This window comes from Falco punctatus, assembly GCF_963210335.1.
Source record: "Falco punctatus genome assembly, chromosome: 11".
Taxonomy (NCBI): domain Eukaryota; kingdom Metazoa; phylum Chordata; class Aves; order Falconiformes; family Falconidae; genus Falco; species Falco punctatus.
The window spans coordinates 29182328-29198480 of record NC_137591.1 but is presented as its reverse complement, the minus strand read 5'-3'; the positions used below and the strand labels follow the sequence as shown (position 1 = coordinate 29198480).

General features: G+C 53.9%; 2 protein-coding genes across 4 annotated transcripts in view; one reads left to right on the top strand and one right to left on the bottom strand.

Moving 5' to 3' along the window:
* Window positions 1–2265: 2265 nt before the first annotated feature.
* TOR3A (torsin family 3 member A) lies at window positions 2266–8632 on the top strand. The gene is made up of 6 exons (XM_080406604.1): window positions 2266–2573; window positions 2977–3090; window positions 3857–4122; window positions 4771–4946; window positions 5581–5705; window positions 6200–8632. The coding sequence occupies exons 1-6, from the start codon at window positions 2321–2323 to the stop codon at window positions 6448–6450; spliced, it is 1185 nt and encodes a 394-aa protein (XP_080262730.1). The 5' UTR covers window positions 2266–2320; the 3' UTR covers window positions 6451–8632.
* A 2727-nt stretch (window positions 8633–11359) lies between these two features.
* The window catches only part of ABL2 (ABL proto-oncogene 2, non-receptor tyrosine kinase), a 47303-nt gene continuing 42509 nt past the window's right edge, over window positions 11360–16153 (bottom strand). For 2 of the 3 annotated variants that reach the window (XM_080406585.1, XM_080406586.1), the window contains exon 11: window positions 11360–15518. In XM_080406585.1, coding sequence (XP_080262711.1) covers window positions 13825–15518 — 1694 coding nt within the window. In that variant the 3' untranslated portion in view covers window positions 11360–13824. The remainder of the gene's footprint in view (window positions 15519–16153) is intronic. The other variant, XM_080406587.1, reaches the window with a different exon arrangement.

Here is a 16153-nt window from a genome sequence, read left to right as displayed (position 1 = left end):
TTGAATTCTTCAAAGGGGGTGATTCCCACCCCCTCAGCACTTCAGTGCCTCGATAACCGCAGGGCATAGTTGGCAGGTTACTGAACAACTGGTTTTATTTTCCCTTCTAGCTTTTATGCACGTGAGCAAAGCTGACGCCCTAGGAGTTACACCGTAGTACCATGGAGCTGGTGTGGTGTTGGACAGTCAGTCGTTTTATCTTTTAAAATTTTCTTTTTTCCTTTGGCACATAGAAACACCTATTTTTTATGAAGTCTGTCCCTTTTGGTAAGTTCTGTTCAGCTAAAGCACCTATCCCCAGGAGGGTAGAGCTTGAATGTTACAGCTATGCATTTTTTTATAAATATATATAAATGCTTCAATTCAGGTGCTTCAGCTAGTTTTCAGAAAGGCTGATGGCAGTTTTATTTGCTGTGGCTACAGTGAGTTCGATTTTTAATTGATTTTTTTTTTTTTTTTTAACATGGGCTGGCTTTAGTTCTGTTTTAAGTTATTGCAATTGGTGTTAAGGTTTTAGCTTCATTATTTTTGAAGCTGGAGAAGGCAGTCATGTTAATACCAGTATCTTTAATGCTGATGTATAATATTTACAACCACCTGTTGATGGAGATCCACTCTGCTCCATGCCTTGGCCATGTGGGATCCTGCTCCCCACCCACCTGGACGGGTGAGTTGCCAGGCTGGATGAATTGCATTTAGTATGCTTCTTATTTTTATTGTTCTGAACATGTGGGATAACCTTGGAAATTTTTTTTTCAATGTCCAAAGCATTGTGTCCTCATCTCGGTTAGGATAAGTTATGGGTGGACTTGTCCTGATGCTCAGTAACTTGTAGAGGTGTTTGTCTCCTGTCGGAAGCCACCAGTAGGTATGGCTTAAGGTAAAGTGCAAGTTAGATGGGGCTTATCCACTTGTCATCTCCCCCCGGGGCTGAGTTGGTGTATGTGCCTGTTTGCAGAATCGGAGCCAGGCTCTGCAGGGGATACCTCGGTTCTTGTACGCGATTCCGTGGTAGTTCTGTGCTGATCTGAATTTATTTTTTTTTTCCCCTGGCTGCTTGAGTGGAGCCTACCCTGCCAGCCCCGGTGTTTGGGTGCGTGGCACGTGAAGGTGTGCCGATGTAAAAGGAAACAGCAGCATTTTGGGGAGTCGGTGAGGAACCCCACACACCTGTGTCACACAGCAAGCCTGGCCCAGAGCCAGCAGCAACCCCCTTCGTCCTGGAGCTTTGATCCAACTGCTAAACTGGCCTGGCAGCAGACGCGCGCAGGCAGTGCAGGGCAGCTCCCTGTGCTGCTGCTCTGCCTCATCCCCTGCCTCCTGCTCCCTTGTGGTTTTGCGTCCCCTTGGAAAGGACCCTGCTGAACAACAACTGCCACCACCTCTTGCATATGTGGCAGCAAAGCTTCAGCTGGGCCCCTGGGCTGCTTAAAACCCAGGTTATTTGCCTTCCCCCTGTTAGAAATTCCGAGTCAATTTTTAGTTTTATATATTTATGGGGTTAATAAAAGGCAAGTAAACAGTGCTGGGTGCGCGGGGAGTCAGGGCTCCTGTAACACACACACGTGTTACACCGGGCAGCTGGTTTTTTATGTTCCGTAGCTAATACATATCCGTCACTACTTCTAAGAAAGGCAGGGTTATTACAATTAGTTTCTTGGGCTGAAGGCTCGCAGTCTTCCTCCCAGGCTTTGTCCTCCAGTCGGCCTTCAGTTTCCTTTTCTTCCCTCTTTGGTAATCTCTTGGCTGGATGTCAGAGACTTGTCCCTTGCAACTGCAAAAAAATTGCAGAGCGCGTCCCGTGCAATAGTTAACCGTCGTTTGGAAACTCCTTTGTTCTCAGGTCCCCTAGATCCGGGTCCCAACGTTTACCTTCGAAACCCTCTATTGCCGCGAATTGCTGGACCGTTTCTGACACCCCGGTGTTTGTTGCCGGTGCTGTGGGGCGGCGCGGGGGCAGAGGGGGGCTGCGGTGGTGCGGGGCCGTGGAGCGGGCTGGCAGCGGAGTCGGGGGGCTCCCTCGGGCGTCCCTCCAGCCCGCTCCCAGCGAGGGTCGGCAGGAGCTGGGCTCGGCACGGGGGCGCAGTTCCGCACCGGCCAGGCCGGGGGGGTGCCGGCTGCCCCCCCTTGGCAGCTGGGGTGGGTTTCGCGGCGTGGCTCGTAGCGGGGCCTGGCGGAGTGCCCGTCGGTGGCGCCGGGGACGGGCGGCGGAGGCCGCGGCGCGGCGGTGACGCCCCCGCTGGGGCAGTGAGCTCACGGCTGGGGCGGCCCGAGCCTGCGGCCCCCGGCGCGCTGGGCAGGGTTAGCGCCCACCGCAGCCATGTGCCGGCACCCGGGGCTGGCCTGCTGCCTGCTGCTGCTGCTGGGGGGCTGGGGGGGCCGGGGGGCCGCCCGGGCAGGGGAGCAGGGCCCCGCGGCGGCGGGGGGAGCCTGGGGCGCGGCGAGGTACGAAGCCGTGAAGCGGCACTTGGGAGCCGTGGGGGCTCTCCCCGAGCGGTACTGGCAGTACCTGGCGTGCAAGGTGTGGCAGGAGGGCTGCGAGGAGGAGGAGGGAGAGCCCGGCCCCAGCCCCGGTAAGCACCTTCCTCCTTTCTCTCCCTCTGGCCAGAGACAGCGGCGGCTCCGAACGCCCTGCGTGCCCCGGCACGGGCTCTGTGCCCCCCGCCCCCTCCCCAGGGCACTGCCCGGGCCGTCTCCCCCCTCACTCGCCGTGCCCCGGCTTGCCACAAACACCTGGGGTGGGGGGCGGGAGCGTGCGGGCACCTGGTGCGGCTCTGCTCGCCTTCTGGAGCCGGCGCTGCCCGCAGGGGCTTATCCCCCTCCCCGCATCCCGAGCTGCCCGCACGGCAGCTCCGAGCCCCTGCGGCCGGTCCCCTGGCGGGAGGGCAGCGCCGAACCGGGCTCGGCTCAGCGTCCACCCGGAATGCAAAAAGGTATTTGCTGGAACATCTCTGCTCAGAGCGCTGCCTTGTTTAGGCTGGAGCTTGCCTCTGGTGGGTCAGGATTACCTGGCCATCCTCTCTGCCTGGTACTGCAGCTTCAGCGAGTGCTGCAAGACGGGAGACTGCAGGATAGTCAACAACGTCACAGGTGGGTGCTGTGCTGTGCTGTGCTTGGGAGATGATGAGCAGTGCTTGCCTTTGCTGCCTTTCCCTGTTGTCTCTTTTGTTGTTTGTGGTGGTGTTGTTTTGTTTTTTGTTTTTTGTTTTTTTTTTTTCTTTTAAAACCCGTGTGCTTTAGCAAGTGATGTAAGCAAATGGCATCTCTGAGCAGGGTGCTGAGCTGGTGGGAGGGCGAGGGGCTGAGCCGAGTCCTATTCCCTGTTATTCATTTGTAGTTCTGAGGCTGAGTTTGTTCCTTCCAGTACAGCAGATCCCCGGTTTGCCACAAGCCCTGCCTTCATCCCATAGCTCCCAGGCATACGCAGGGAGATCCAAACTGGCCCAGTATCCAGCCCCCAGTCGGGAGGGCGCACTGAGCCTGGCTGAGCCCTGCATGGGTGTCACTGCGTTTTGCTGGCCCTGAGACTTCTGGTGTCCGTTCCCTCTGCCAGCAGCTCATGAGGGCCTTTGGGCTTCAGTGCCCTCTGCAGCTGCCAGATACCTCCTCCGCTTCCCAAAGGGAACAAGGAGTCAGTGGGAGATCCGTGTCTTTTTGCGGCCAGCAGCTGCTGCAGGCAGGGTGCAGGCAGCCTGTCTCACTGACCCGGTGGCTTTTGTGCCACCACTGAGTCCCTGCGGGCAGGCAGCCCCGCCAGCAGAGCGGTGTGGGCTTAGTGCCCTGCTACACCTCCTCCCCCACCTTCAGCCCCAGCTGGGCTTGCAATAAGGCTGAGCTCTTGCTCTCTCCCCCCCAGGGCTGGAAGCAGACCTCGCCGGGCAGCTCCACGGGCAGCACGTGGCCAGAGAAGTGGTGGTGCGGGCAGTGCAAGGGTTCCTGCAGAGCCCGCGGCCGGAGAAGGCGCTGGTCCTCTCCTTCCATGGCTGGTCCGGCACAGGCAAGAATTTTGTGGCGCGGATGGTGGCCAGTCACCTGTACCGGGATGGGCTGAAGAGCATGTGCGTCAAGACGTTCATCTCGCTTTTCCACTTCCCCCATCACACGTACATGGACTCGTACAAGGTGAGAGCCAGCAGCATGGTGTGCCCCTGGGGATGGTCCAGAGCACTGGGTCTGGCTGGGGTGGGATTCGTTTTCTTCGCAGCAGCCTGTCCGGGGCAGTGTTTAGGATCTGCGAGTAAAGCAGCGTTGATAACTGATAACCCAGCGATGTTCCGGCTACTGCTGAGCAGTGCTCCCGCAGCCTCAAGGCTTTCTCCCTCTCTCCCTCTGCCCCTGTGGTCAGTGGGTTGGGGGTGCACGAGAAGTTGGGAGGGGGGACACCAAACGGGTGACCCCAGCTGACCAAAGGGATATTTCACACCGTTTACCATCGTCCTTAGCAATAAAACTGAGGGGAGGGTGTTTTGGGGTAGGGGGCCATGGCTCAGAGAGTGGCTGGGCATCAGTCTGTTTGCGGTCGGTGTGAGTGGCTGCCTCTGTGTCACTTGCTCTCTTTTCTCCCTTTCTTCTTCCCCTTCACTTACTATCTCTAATTTGACTCACTTGTTTTAACTCTTCCTGCTCTGTGCCCTGTCCTGCTGGGTGGGAGGTGACAAGCAGGCGGCTGTGTGGTGCTGAGCTGCCGGCAGGATTAGCCCCCAGCACCCAGGCTCAGCCCCTGGGCGATGATCTGGCGGCCGTGACTGACCCCTGCCCGCCACTCTGCAGGCTCAGCTGGAGAAGCAGATACGTGAGACTGTGCAGCTCTGCAGGCAGCCCCTCTTCATCTTCGACGAGGCAGAGAAACTTCATTTCAGCCTCCTGGACGCCATCAAGCCCTTCATGGCTCACTATGACCACAAGGGCCAGGTGGATTACCGGAGATCCATCTTCCTATTCCTCAGGTGATTTCTGGGTCCCCAAAGGGATGGGGAGGAACAAGGTGATGGGATTTATCTCCAGAGGTGTGTGACAGGAGGGGCTCAGGCTGCAGGGGAGGGGAAGATGTCTGGCTCCTCCAAGAGGCGGTTGCCTCCATGGTCAGTTTTGCTGCTTTGTCCCTCGGGCAGGGGATGTTCTGCCAGGTCCTGGGCTGCCACTTGAATCCTTGCCCTGGACCTTTGCTGCTGGTGGGACTCCTGCCATGTGCTCTGCCCTCTAACCTGGATTTGCAGTGGTGGCATGCTGAGAGTTTGGTGTGGAGCCGAGTGTCACCTGCGAGGTCAATGGCATCCCAGCCAGGACAGGGGGCTGTCGGGGATGGAGGATTCTGCTGGCTCCTGATCCCCCCCGGGGGGAGAAAGCAGCTGCCCCGGAGGCTGAGCTGGCGGGGTGGAAGACGGCTGTATAGGCGCCTGTAGAAAGGGGCTTTGGGATGGAAGGTGGTTCCTCCATGGGCTGATGTTTCAGGTGCTGATCCTGCACAGCACACCTTGCCTGGCTGGCAGAACTGCTGAGGCCTGTCATGGGGGGGGGGGGCTGCTGGCAGCCCCTCTCTGGGGGCGCGCACGTTGAGTACCTTCCCTTCTGTGTCCGCAGCAATCTCGGTGGGAACACCATCAACGAGGTAGCCCTGGACTTCTGGCGAGCGGGCCGGGCGCGGGAGGAGATCTCTGTGGAGTTCCTGGAGCAGCGGCTGCGGCTGGAGCTGCAGGAACCTGCAGGTAAGAGCTGGGCTCGCTGGCGGGACGCGGTGGCCAGGCTGCCCCCAAACCTGCGGGGCGCTGCTTAACCGGCCCCATCCACCTTGTGCTGCACAAGTGTGTGCACTGTGGGATGAGCCTTCGTCCCAAGCCCCCACCCCAGGGTTATTTGCAGCGTGAGCCCCTTCCTTCGTCCCCACTGGCACAGCCCCACGAGCGTAGCACTGCGGCACACGAGGAGGGGGCTGCAAGTCCCCTGTGGCCCCTTCAGCCCTGGAAATGGCCAGGCTGTGGGCGGCAGCCGAACACCGCAGGGAAGTATCGAGGCTTCTTTTGGCCTGAGATGGGCAAGCCGCAGTGATGCTCTGTGTCCGGACTAGGTGCTGGCCAGCCCTTTACAAGCGGTGTCTCTCTCTCCCACCACATAGGGCTGGAAGAGCCAAGCGTGGCCTGGCAGAGCGATGACAGCCCTCAGATGAAGCTTCTGAAGTTTTTTGTCTTGTGTTTTGCTACAGAGAACAGTTACGCCCACAGCCACCTCATCAAAGAGAACCTCATTGATTTCTTCGTGCCGTTTCTGCCCCTGGAGTACCACCACGTGAAGCTCTGCGCACGGGATGCTTTCCTGGCCCGTGGACTTCCATACACCGAGGCAGCCCTGGATGAGGTGGCCAGGATGATGGTGTTTGTCCCCAAAGAGGTGAAGCTTTTCTCCGCACAGGGCTGCAAATCTATATCCCAGCGCATCAATTACTTCCTTCCTTGAATACCACCAGGTGGGACTGCACCAGTGGTGAAGGTGGTGCCACGCAGTGGGTTACCCAGCCAGTGGGTTACCCAGCCAGTGGGTTACCCAGCCATGGCTTGCACAGGGACACAGACTTAACCCCTTGTTACTCCGAGGGCTGTCTGCAGGGAAGGAGGCACACCCCTGGGACACAGGACAGCCTGCACTTGGCTGCCTGGGAAGCCCACCCAGTGTTCAAGGCCCTTCTTTTAGCAGGTAGCAGCCTGAAGCGGTTGTGCTGACACTTCGTTTGGTGTGAGTGGGGATGCCCAAATCCTTGGTTCGTTAGCACGTCATGAAGGTGGCCCTTGGACAGGCCGGTCCTGCTGGGGCAGTCCAGCAGAAGCCACATCCTCATCCCTGTCCCCGGTTTTCTCTGTCTCTTCACATGATTGCACAGAACTGTTTTGCTGGAGTTGAGGGTTTTTCTCTGTTGCTCTCCCGCCTTCGCAAGGTGCCTGCTGCTGCTCAGGGATGCGCACGCCAGGGTCACGGTTTGTGCGGGGAGGCCCTTGTGTAGAGAAAATGATGGAACGATCTCCTCGGGAGATGTCAGCTCCGTAGCCCCTCGCTTCAGTGTCCCTTCTCACTGGAGTCTTTCATTGTATGGAAGCAGCTGCGGGGATGAGCTGAACTTCTGCCAAAATTATTTTTCTAAGCAGTTTGGTGAAAAGTCTGTTTGCTTCACTGCAAAATGAAAAAAGCAGACACTAATTCCCCTTTCAAGGCCAAAGGGTAGTTGAGGAGCATGGTGGCTGAAGGAACAGGTTGCAGTTGAATTCAGATTTTTGGGGATGTGGTAAACTTGGGGTTCTCTCTTTTCCTTCACCTTTCCCCTTTTCTCTCTCTCTCCTTTTCCCTTCTCTTTTCTTCCCCTTGTCTCTCTCCTTCCCCCTTCCCCCTCTCTCCTTTCCCCTTTTCTCTCTCTCCTTCCCCTCCCCTTTTCCCTCTTTCCCTTCTTTTCCTCTTACCTTTTGCTTTTCCCTTCTCTTTTTTTCCCTCCTTTTCCCCTTCCTTTTCCCTCCCCTTCCTTTCCCCTCTCCCTCTCTTCTTTTTCCCCTTCCCCCCCTCTCTCTTCCTTTTCCCTCTCTCTGTGTTGCACGCTGCGGTTGTTTGGCTGGTGTCAGCGTTACCCCACTGCAGGGCTGTTTGCTGTCTGGGTACTTGCCAGGCGATAAGCGTGTTGCTGCAGGATGTTTTGGTCCTGCTGTCTTACGGGAACGGCTCTGTGACCTCTGGGTCAAAACTCCCTTCCAACACGGCGGTGCAGGGCGGCGAGGGGAGGCCGCGCACACCAAGGCCAGGCTGGGCTCCCACCCGTGGACCTTGGGTCTATTTTAGGCTTTGTACCTCTCGGCGGTGCAGCAGAGCCCCTGGCAAAGCGCTGACCGGGCACACTGCCCAGGCGTGCCGGCTCTGAGCTCCGCTCCCTGCGGGCACCGGCGGCTGCGGTCAGCCCGGACTGACCCCTTGTCTCCAGCCTGGCCCCGGGGCCCGTGCCAGCCTGGGCTGATGGTTAATCTCTTCACCACAAGCGTCAGGCCTAAAGCTCCAGCCCGAAACAGGTCGGCGGGAGCTGCACCCCTGGGAAATGTCGGCGGGCACTGCACCCCTCGGCGGGCGCTGCGCCCGTGGGGTCAGGATGCGGCCCCGCAGGGCACTGCGCGGGGTGTGCTGTGTGACCTGGGCAGGCAGTTCGGACAGTTGTTAGTTATTTGGTTGAAGGTTATTTGCTTTGAAGGGTCTATAAGCCAGGATGACCTTAGACTTACTTTAGATGACTTTTAGACTTACTTTTTTTAACTAGAGAAGTATCTATGCCCAGGCGAGGCTGGTGCTGCCTGGCGTGGCAGGGTGCCGCTGTCGGCCGTTTCACCAGCTCGTATGAAGTTGGCGTGTTGAGCGGTTCTCGCTCTGTCACTGATTAAAGAGGTGGTGTCACTAATGAGGGCAACTGTCAAACGGATGATGTGAGACCGTGCACGCTGTCGGGTCACAGGTGTATGTTTCAGAATTAAGTGAGCATTTGATTACGCAACCCCAGCAGCAAGAACCGCTCTCCTCTGACCCCCCACCATGACAACATTAAGTTTAATTTAAGGCATAAATATACTGCTTTTCTTTGAGGTCCAACAGAATTAAATTATTTCTCTTTTAACAAGCTTATAATAATCTTGTCTTCTCTACCCAAAATAACCAACTTCAGGTTAGTAATGAGCAGCTTGAAATATTCCTTCAAGAAAAAAAAAAGCAGGATATATTCAAAGTGGTTTTTGCCAATAAAATATTGCAACCTTTATTTAAAACAAAATGCAAATTGGCAAAACTTTGTGGAACGACAGGCAAAGAGGCCCTTCAAAGGGCCTTATTTACATCAAGTTTAACACTGTTCGCAGTTCACAGTCAGACGATAGTGAGAGAATTAAATTAGAAAAACAACCAAAATATATTACAATAACAATTAAAAACAAAAACAGTTGACAACACTGGTAGAGTGATTGGTGATTAACGTGTTTCATTTTAATCCATTCCTGCTCTCAATGAGTTCACTACTGACACAAACAGCGTGCTGAGCCGATTGGGCTTTCCCTCCCATGCACAACAGACACATTTGGAAGAGTGACCTCCTTTGGTACAGACATTTCTTATTGTGTAGGTATTACTAATACATCAGGTGTCCCATAACCTCTTATTTCCTACCACCAGGGAATAGGCTGAACGTTTTGTTGCCCACTGCAGGGAACCGGAGCGCGAGCCCAGTGCCCATCTGTGCTGGATGGTGCCACTCACTGGAGCGAGAGGTCTCCGAGCATGCTGTAGTCGCTCCCCTCCGGCTCTCCTGCCAGCTATTGATCAGCGGCAGGGCTGGGTTGGGCGTTTTACAAGAGAAGAGAGCAGCCTGTTAGGTTGCAAAACCGATCTCCTGGATTCATTGGTGCTTGTCGTGGCTGCTGATGCCCAAGAGCACCCATGAGCAAAAGGCAGAGCGCCTCAGCTGCGGGGGAAGCCTGCCGTAGGTAAGTGTACAGACATCAGGGTCTGGATTTCTCTCCTCTCTGACTGCACCGTGGTGTAACCCATCCTACCTGCTCACACACCTGCTGCCTCTGGGCGAGGGGCTGCTCTGTTAGCGCAGCAGTTCTGGTGCAGCTGCCGCCCCACGCTGTGGGGTTTAGTTCCTGCTGCCTGCAGAGTGGTGTGCCATAAAACTCTTGCAAAAGCACAGCTGATGGGAATGTCAACATGCGTGTGTTTGGCCGTGTCTCACTGCCACAAGGCCAGCGGTGCTCAGGAGAAATGCCCCTGTGAGGAGGACCGGAACAGACAGCCCCCCCTGCACCCCTTTCCCATCGTGTTCTGCATCAGCAGCGCCGCCCCATTCAATTCCGTTTTCCCAGTGGCTACATTTGATCCAGTCCCAAGACCCAGACTCCTAATTCAGCTTCACCCCCGTCCACACTAATGAAAATACGATTAAATCCAAGTGCTGCCTGTCAGCCAGCCACGTGCACCACCTCTGGGGTTAAAAAGGGTGTACAGTGCAGGAAGAGAAAGTGCCCCACATCAACTCACTCGTGTGAGCGCATGCTTTGTGCTTGGCATTACCAGGCCCTACGTGATGCCCCACCCCCTGTTGCAAAGACTACGTTAAATTCTAGCTCTTACTAGTGCAAGTGAGAGAGCCCGGCTGCAATTGCATCCTTACCCCCCAAGGCCACCTGACAGTGGTGAGGAAACGCGACAGGAGTTTGTGCCTTGTTTCCCTAAACAGCGGAGCGAGAAGTGCTCTTTGCTGGGACAAACAACGGGGCTTCACCATCCTTACGTTCCTCTGAACATACTGTGCAAGGCTGAAAGCAGAGAAACTGCTACGGTAGAGACCTTTAAGGCTGAACAGAAAGCCAAACCTAGCAAAAGGGAGAAGGAACAGTAACAATTTTAGAATAGCTGCGGAAGGAAGAACAACTGAATGGTGATGTACAGCAGAACCAGCTCTCCCACATACAATCCTTTTGCTATCCTGCCAGGGGGCAGGGGAAAATTCCAGTTTAGGAAGAACGCTGTTGGGTAGCAGAAGCAGCAACAAGTCTGCAGCCCCTGCTTGAGGGGAAAAAAAAAATAGGCTCAAGTCAGCACTGCCTCTGCCACCATCTACGTACCTGATGTGGGACAACAAGGAAGAGCAGAGGAAACACTCTCCACAGGGTTTATGGTGGGCACATTCCCAGATCCCACTGTTCTGTGTTTATCCACCACATAGGGATAAGAACTGAACTGGCTTCTGTGTTGTGCACAGAGGTTGTGGAGTCTCCATCCTTGGAGCCATTCAAAATCTGTCTTGCCGCAGCTGGGGATGGCCCTGCTTGAGAGGAGGGGTTGGACCTGGCCATCCCCAAAGGTCCCTTCAACCTCAGCCACCCCGTGACTGTGAAAGCAGATGATGGCTATGGCATCTCTGCCGTGGGGGAGGAGAAACCAGGTGGCACCTTAAGGAAAGTGGGGGTGACCAGTCGGGGGGAACCAGTCCTTCCTTGGGGCACAGTTAGTTGCTTCAGAAAGGGCCAAAAGGGGAGTTTTAGTAGTTAGGAATTCCAGGAATTGCTTGCTATTTCATCACTTTTGTTGGAGCTTTTCTGGAAGACTGGCATTCAGGGAAGAAAAAAAAAAAAAAAAAGGCTTCTTTCAAAATACTCATCAGAACCGGACTAACAGCTTTAAAATTTTCTGGTTAAAATACCTTTCCCCTGAGAATCACTTCAGTTTCGGTCCGTCTGTCCTAGGCTGAGTAGTAGTACAATGATGAAACCTCACGATTGTCTGCCAAACAAGACCTACCCTTCTGCCCCAAAGAAAGCTCCCATAGCTTTTAAATCCTTTTGATTGTTCAAAAGGCCGTGTGAAGCAATACCACGAGCCTTCTTCCCTTCGCAGGTCACCTTTCCAAAGGCAGTTAGTTTGGTGTGCAGCGATGCACACCTTCGATAAAGATGACTGAAAGAGATAAGGTAAACCACAAAAGCCCTCAGTAAAGTCTACAAGATAACGGTTTGGTGCTCGTGAAAGAGCCCCAGCACAGCCTCCCCCGGCCGGCTGGGCAGGCTGCAGGACAGCCTGGGCCAGCTGCAGATCCTATTGCAGAACTGGACAGCCAGCTTTGTTGGGTAAGCTGAGTAACCCACGCTGTACTTTCATTTGTCTCCACTTACGTACCAGCTCACTAGAGTAAAACTGACTCATAGAAATAATTAATTCACTTGAATGCTTGCCAGTTGTGGTGGAGGGGTTGCTTTTCTTTTTTTCGTCACCATTTCACTCGCTTTGACAGTAAAGCTCACGTGGTCCATTTTATCTCACATACTGCTCCACTGGTGTGCATTCATGCATCGTGACACAACTTTGTTTACCACAGACCAGTAATAAAATGAGGATTCTCAGACACCAGCCCATTTATAAAGACTTTTTCAGGCCCCGTCTCGCTATGCTCCATGGAAAAAATGGGAACGCTCATTGAGACAGCACCAATAGGGCAACACTTCTAGACAGAAATGGAAGTGCCCATCTTCCAAATTCACACCTGTGCCCCAGCTCAACTATAAATGCTCAAACTAAAAGCAGCACAGTCACACTTTAAAAACAAGTTTAAAAAGCGTTTTAGCCAAAAATAAAAGATTTAAGGTGCAAAGCAAGCGAGATCTTCTATCATCACCAAAAGTGTGAAGTGAGCAGCAGTACGCAGGGTAACGTGTATTTGGAGCTAGGTATCAGGCCTGGTTTTTTTCCTCTTGCAAACCAACAGTTGGCTGAGGTCTTCCTGCTTGCCAGTACATTTAAATCTCAGGGAGTTGTGCGTATACACAGAAGATCAGCTTTTTGAGGCCACAGCAGTCTACAAACAGCACTAGGACCAAGGAAAACAATTTCAACCACGTGACTGCTTTCATTCTGGGATTGTTGGTAGGCATCAGAAGACCGTAACCCAGTGGGAGCTCCCCAAGGCAGAGCTGTAACATTTGTTGTCTCAGGCGGAGGAGCATGCAGTCTGTGCATGTTCCCTATGCCGCTGCGTGAGATTCCGGCATAGCCTTTAAAATACAGGAATAAATAAAAAAAGATAGCTATGGTTCCCCTGTGTGCTGACACACCTAGTCGCCTCCATACGCAGGGAAGCTGAAAGCACCCGCAAGCACCTGAACAAATCCCGGGAAGCTGTCGGAGGGAAGTGTTAGTGTTAGGCCAAGAGTAGGGACCGCTCCAGGGAATCCCGCAGCAGCAAGGGTGCGTGGTGGGCAGGCCAGGCTGTGCTTTCTGGCTCTCCAGCTGGCCCTGCAGTGCCGTGACTGCTAAAGGAAAGCGGGGAACAGCCAGGTGTGGCAGAGGCTCTGCCTTACCTATCGTGGGTCCACTAAAGTGATGAAACTGAACTGGGGAGTCAACCTGGTAGCAAGTTAAAAACTAGAGCTTAAAAAAAAAACAACCAAAAAACAACCCACCCACCCCACTAACAACACTGGCGAGTTGCGCAAGAGCCCCGAACTACCCACAAAGGACCATCAAGCAGCACTCGTGCTAGACCACTAGAAATCAGTATCAGCTAAGTGAAGGCTGTGTGGTGGGGAAGGGGGTATTCCAGTGGTAAGTCTGCCCAGCATCCCTGACGCTTCCAATACAACGAAGATGAGAACATGTGGTAGATGAGGTGGACAGGAGGGAAAAAGGGATAGTTTCATATATTAACTAATTTTGCAGTTCTCATTACAGCAGCAGCAGCAGCGCTGTGGAAGTAAGCTGTCTGGGCTAGTGCATCCACCTCCAGCAGCTCTGAATACTGTCAGTGCATTAGACCTTCCCCCAGCTGCACGCACCCTCCCGCTTCCAAGCTACTCCAGCTCAGGCTGCTCGGCCGGTGGTCCCAGCGCAGCCCCCGTGCCAGTCCTCTGCCCTGTCAGGAGACCAAAGCACGCGTTAGTGCAGACGGGGAGGATCCGTACAGCCAAGTAGCCTGCAGCTGCTCCAGTACTCCGGCTATCACACATCAAATCATCCTTCCCAGAGCGAGAACCTGCCATCGATTCTCCTGCCTCTCCAGGGGAGGAACGAGGAACTTCCTTCCCCTGCCATACCAAGCAGATCAGCCTGACTAGGTAGGGACAAATACTTGATGTTCTGCCCCTTACAGCTTTAATCTACCCTCTCCATCCCCATTTTTTTGAGATGAACCTGTAAACGTGAGGAGAACTCAGTGATCTGAGGTACTTCACATACTCAAGTATCAGTCTTTCCTTTTGAAAGCATCAGTACAGAAAAAAGTCCCCCCCTCCCCGTGTGTATTTCTCTTACCCAGATTGACAGTAGCTACCTTTGCACCACATCGCTGATTTCTTGGACACATGACAATAAGTTATTAAGGACGGGGTTTGCCCCAGGGACACTAGCAGCTGTTGAAGACACCTGCAGTTCCTGCAGGCTGAGTTCCAGTTTGCTCACGGCTTCCCGGAAGGCAAATTTGTTGCGTGTATGCGGGATGCAGTCCACATAGCCTGAGCAGTAATCCAACAGCTGGTGCCCTGTGTCCACCAGCTGGCTGTTTGGTGTTGGCTCGGCGATGGCACTCGAGAGAAGATCTGCACACTCCAGCAGTGCTTCCTTGCTGATTTTGTCTGCGGAGATTTTCTCAGCTGCCTGTTTGGTCTTTCTTAGTGCTACTTTTGCACCAGCTGTGCCATTGGCCATTTTCACTGGGGAGGTGGAAGACGATGACAGAGGCACTTGAGGTGGAGGCATCACAGGCCTCCCAGATTTTCCACCAACAGGTGCTGCTGCTGCTGCCTTCTTACTCCCTTCGCTTGATTCCAGTCCGTGCTGCGCTCCCGCCGTGTTGCTCAGCTCTTCTGCTGCATCGGAGCAGGCAGCTGGCTGCTGTAGGAGCCTCATCACTGGTGGTGGAGGTGGAGCACACTTTGGTTTTACCCGTCTGGGCCGGTCCCTGTCGCCGGAAGAAGTGACCTGATGCTCAGATAAGAGCTTAAATTTATTACCCTGAGAGTCTGTGCCAATGAGCTGCACATCTGCTGGAGTGTGTTTTAGAGTGGGTGAGATGAGGACTGGCACTTTGTGGTTATGAGTGGTCGGAAGTATTGCTGCAGCCTTTACTGGAGACGACCACCCCGGTCTCTCACCGTCCTCAAGGGCCCCTTGCCGTGGGCCGCTGTTTTTTTCTTTGCCCTTAGGAGCTGCTGCTAGCCCTGGACCCTCCTTTTCTTCTGATCCGGAGGGGGTTCGGAAAGGGAGTGCCGTGGCACCCCTCGGCAAGAGTTTTGCTTTTGGTCTCTCTCTGGTCAAAGCAGGGCCTTCTTCAAACCTTTTGGGAAGCAGGTCATTGGCCCTCCCCGTGCTTTCATCGGGCTGAGAGGAGGTGGACACTGTCCGTTCCAGCTGGATTTTTGACCTCTGGGAATTTCTGGGAAGGGTCATTGCCATCCTATCCTGCTCTGGAAGCCCTGAGGACATGGAAGATGTAGAGTTTGACCTTGGAAAAGGCTTTGAAGCTTCTTCATTGCCAGTGGGTTTTCCTGCTCGTAAACCCAGTGTCTTTTTAATCAAACGTGGTGTAAAGAAACCAGTGATGCCCGACCACCCACCACCCGTGCTTACGCCCCCACCACTGCTGGTACCAGTGCCGTCATCATTGTAGAAGGTCCTCTGCACAAAGCCCCCACCATAGCACTTGGGTGGCGCCAGGCTTGCATCCTGCTGTGTGGGAGCAAAAGAGAACCCGTCCACGTGTTGCAATGAAGCAACAGATGAAAAGTTACCCGTCAGCTCATATTTCTTATGGGGCTGATTCTCCATCTCCCGGAAGGAACTGCTGCGCTTGGGAGGTGTGGGAGCGTTCCTCTTCTTCATAAAGGAGCTGAAGAAGCCACCTTTTCTGTCCCTGGTGAAAGTGGTCTCTTTGGCATCCTCCAACAGGCTGCTGGGTGACTTGTCCCTCTGCTTGCGAGGCAGCGCGGGAGACCCGCTTGTCAGCTGTGTGCTTCTGATAAAACCTAGGCAGAAGAAACAAGTGTGAATCTGCAAAATCAATTTCCATTCCCACTTCCCTATCCTGCAGTGGGCCTTGTGGGCCTGGCGTATTTAGCTGCACAGGTTTTGCAGAGATAAATTGAGAGAGGAAGTTAGCACTTTTATTCTTGTGCGAGGCTGGTGTGATTGTGAGTTTTTTAAGAACTTTTTTTCCGCTTCTGCATGTGTGATTTGTCTGTTGTCTATACTGAGGAGGCCACTTAGGAGAGGGTTCAGGAAAAAGTGAAGTTGCTCTTTTCTTCCAGTTTCTTATTCCCTTCCTGTAGTTTTTCCTCTTTCCCCAAATACCACAAGCATAATAGAAAATCTCATTGCATTGTCAACTTTAATTTTGAAGCTGTCATTTAAAAGAAGCAGCAGAACTAAATTTAAAATAAGAAAATACAACTGGATTTACTAAAAGAACATTGAAAAAACTACAGTGTTTTCTATTTGCTAGTGAATAGTGGGGCTGCTGAGGAGGCCAACAGCCCTAATGGTGTAGCAGCACAAAGCCCCTTCTCATGTCACGTTTTTCTGTCTTCTGTTCCTCTGGCAATTTACACCAGCAGCAATCCTAGCCCAGAACACATGGCCTCACTGCCACTGGCCCAGTGCC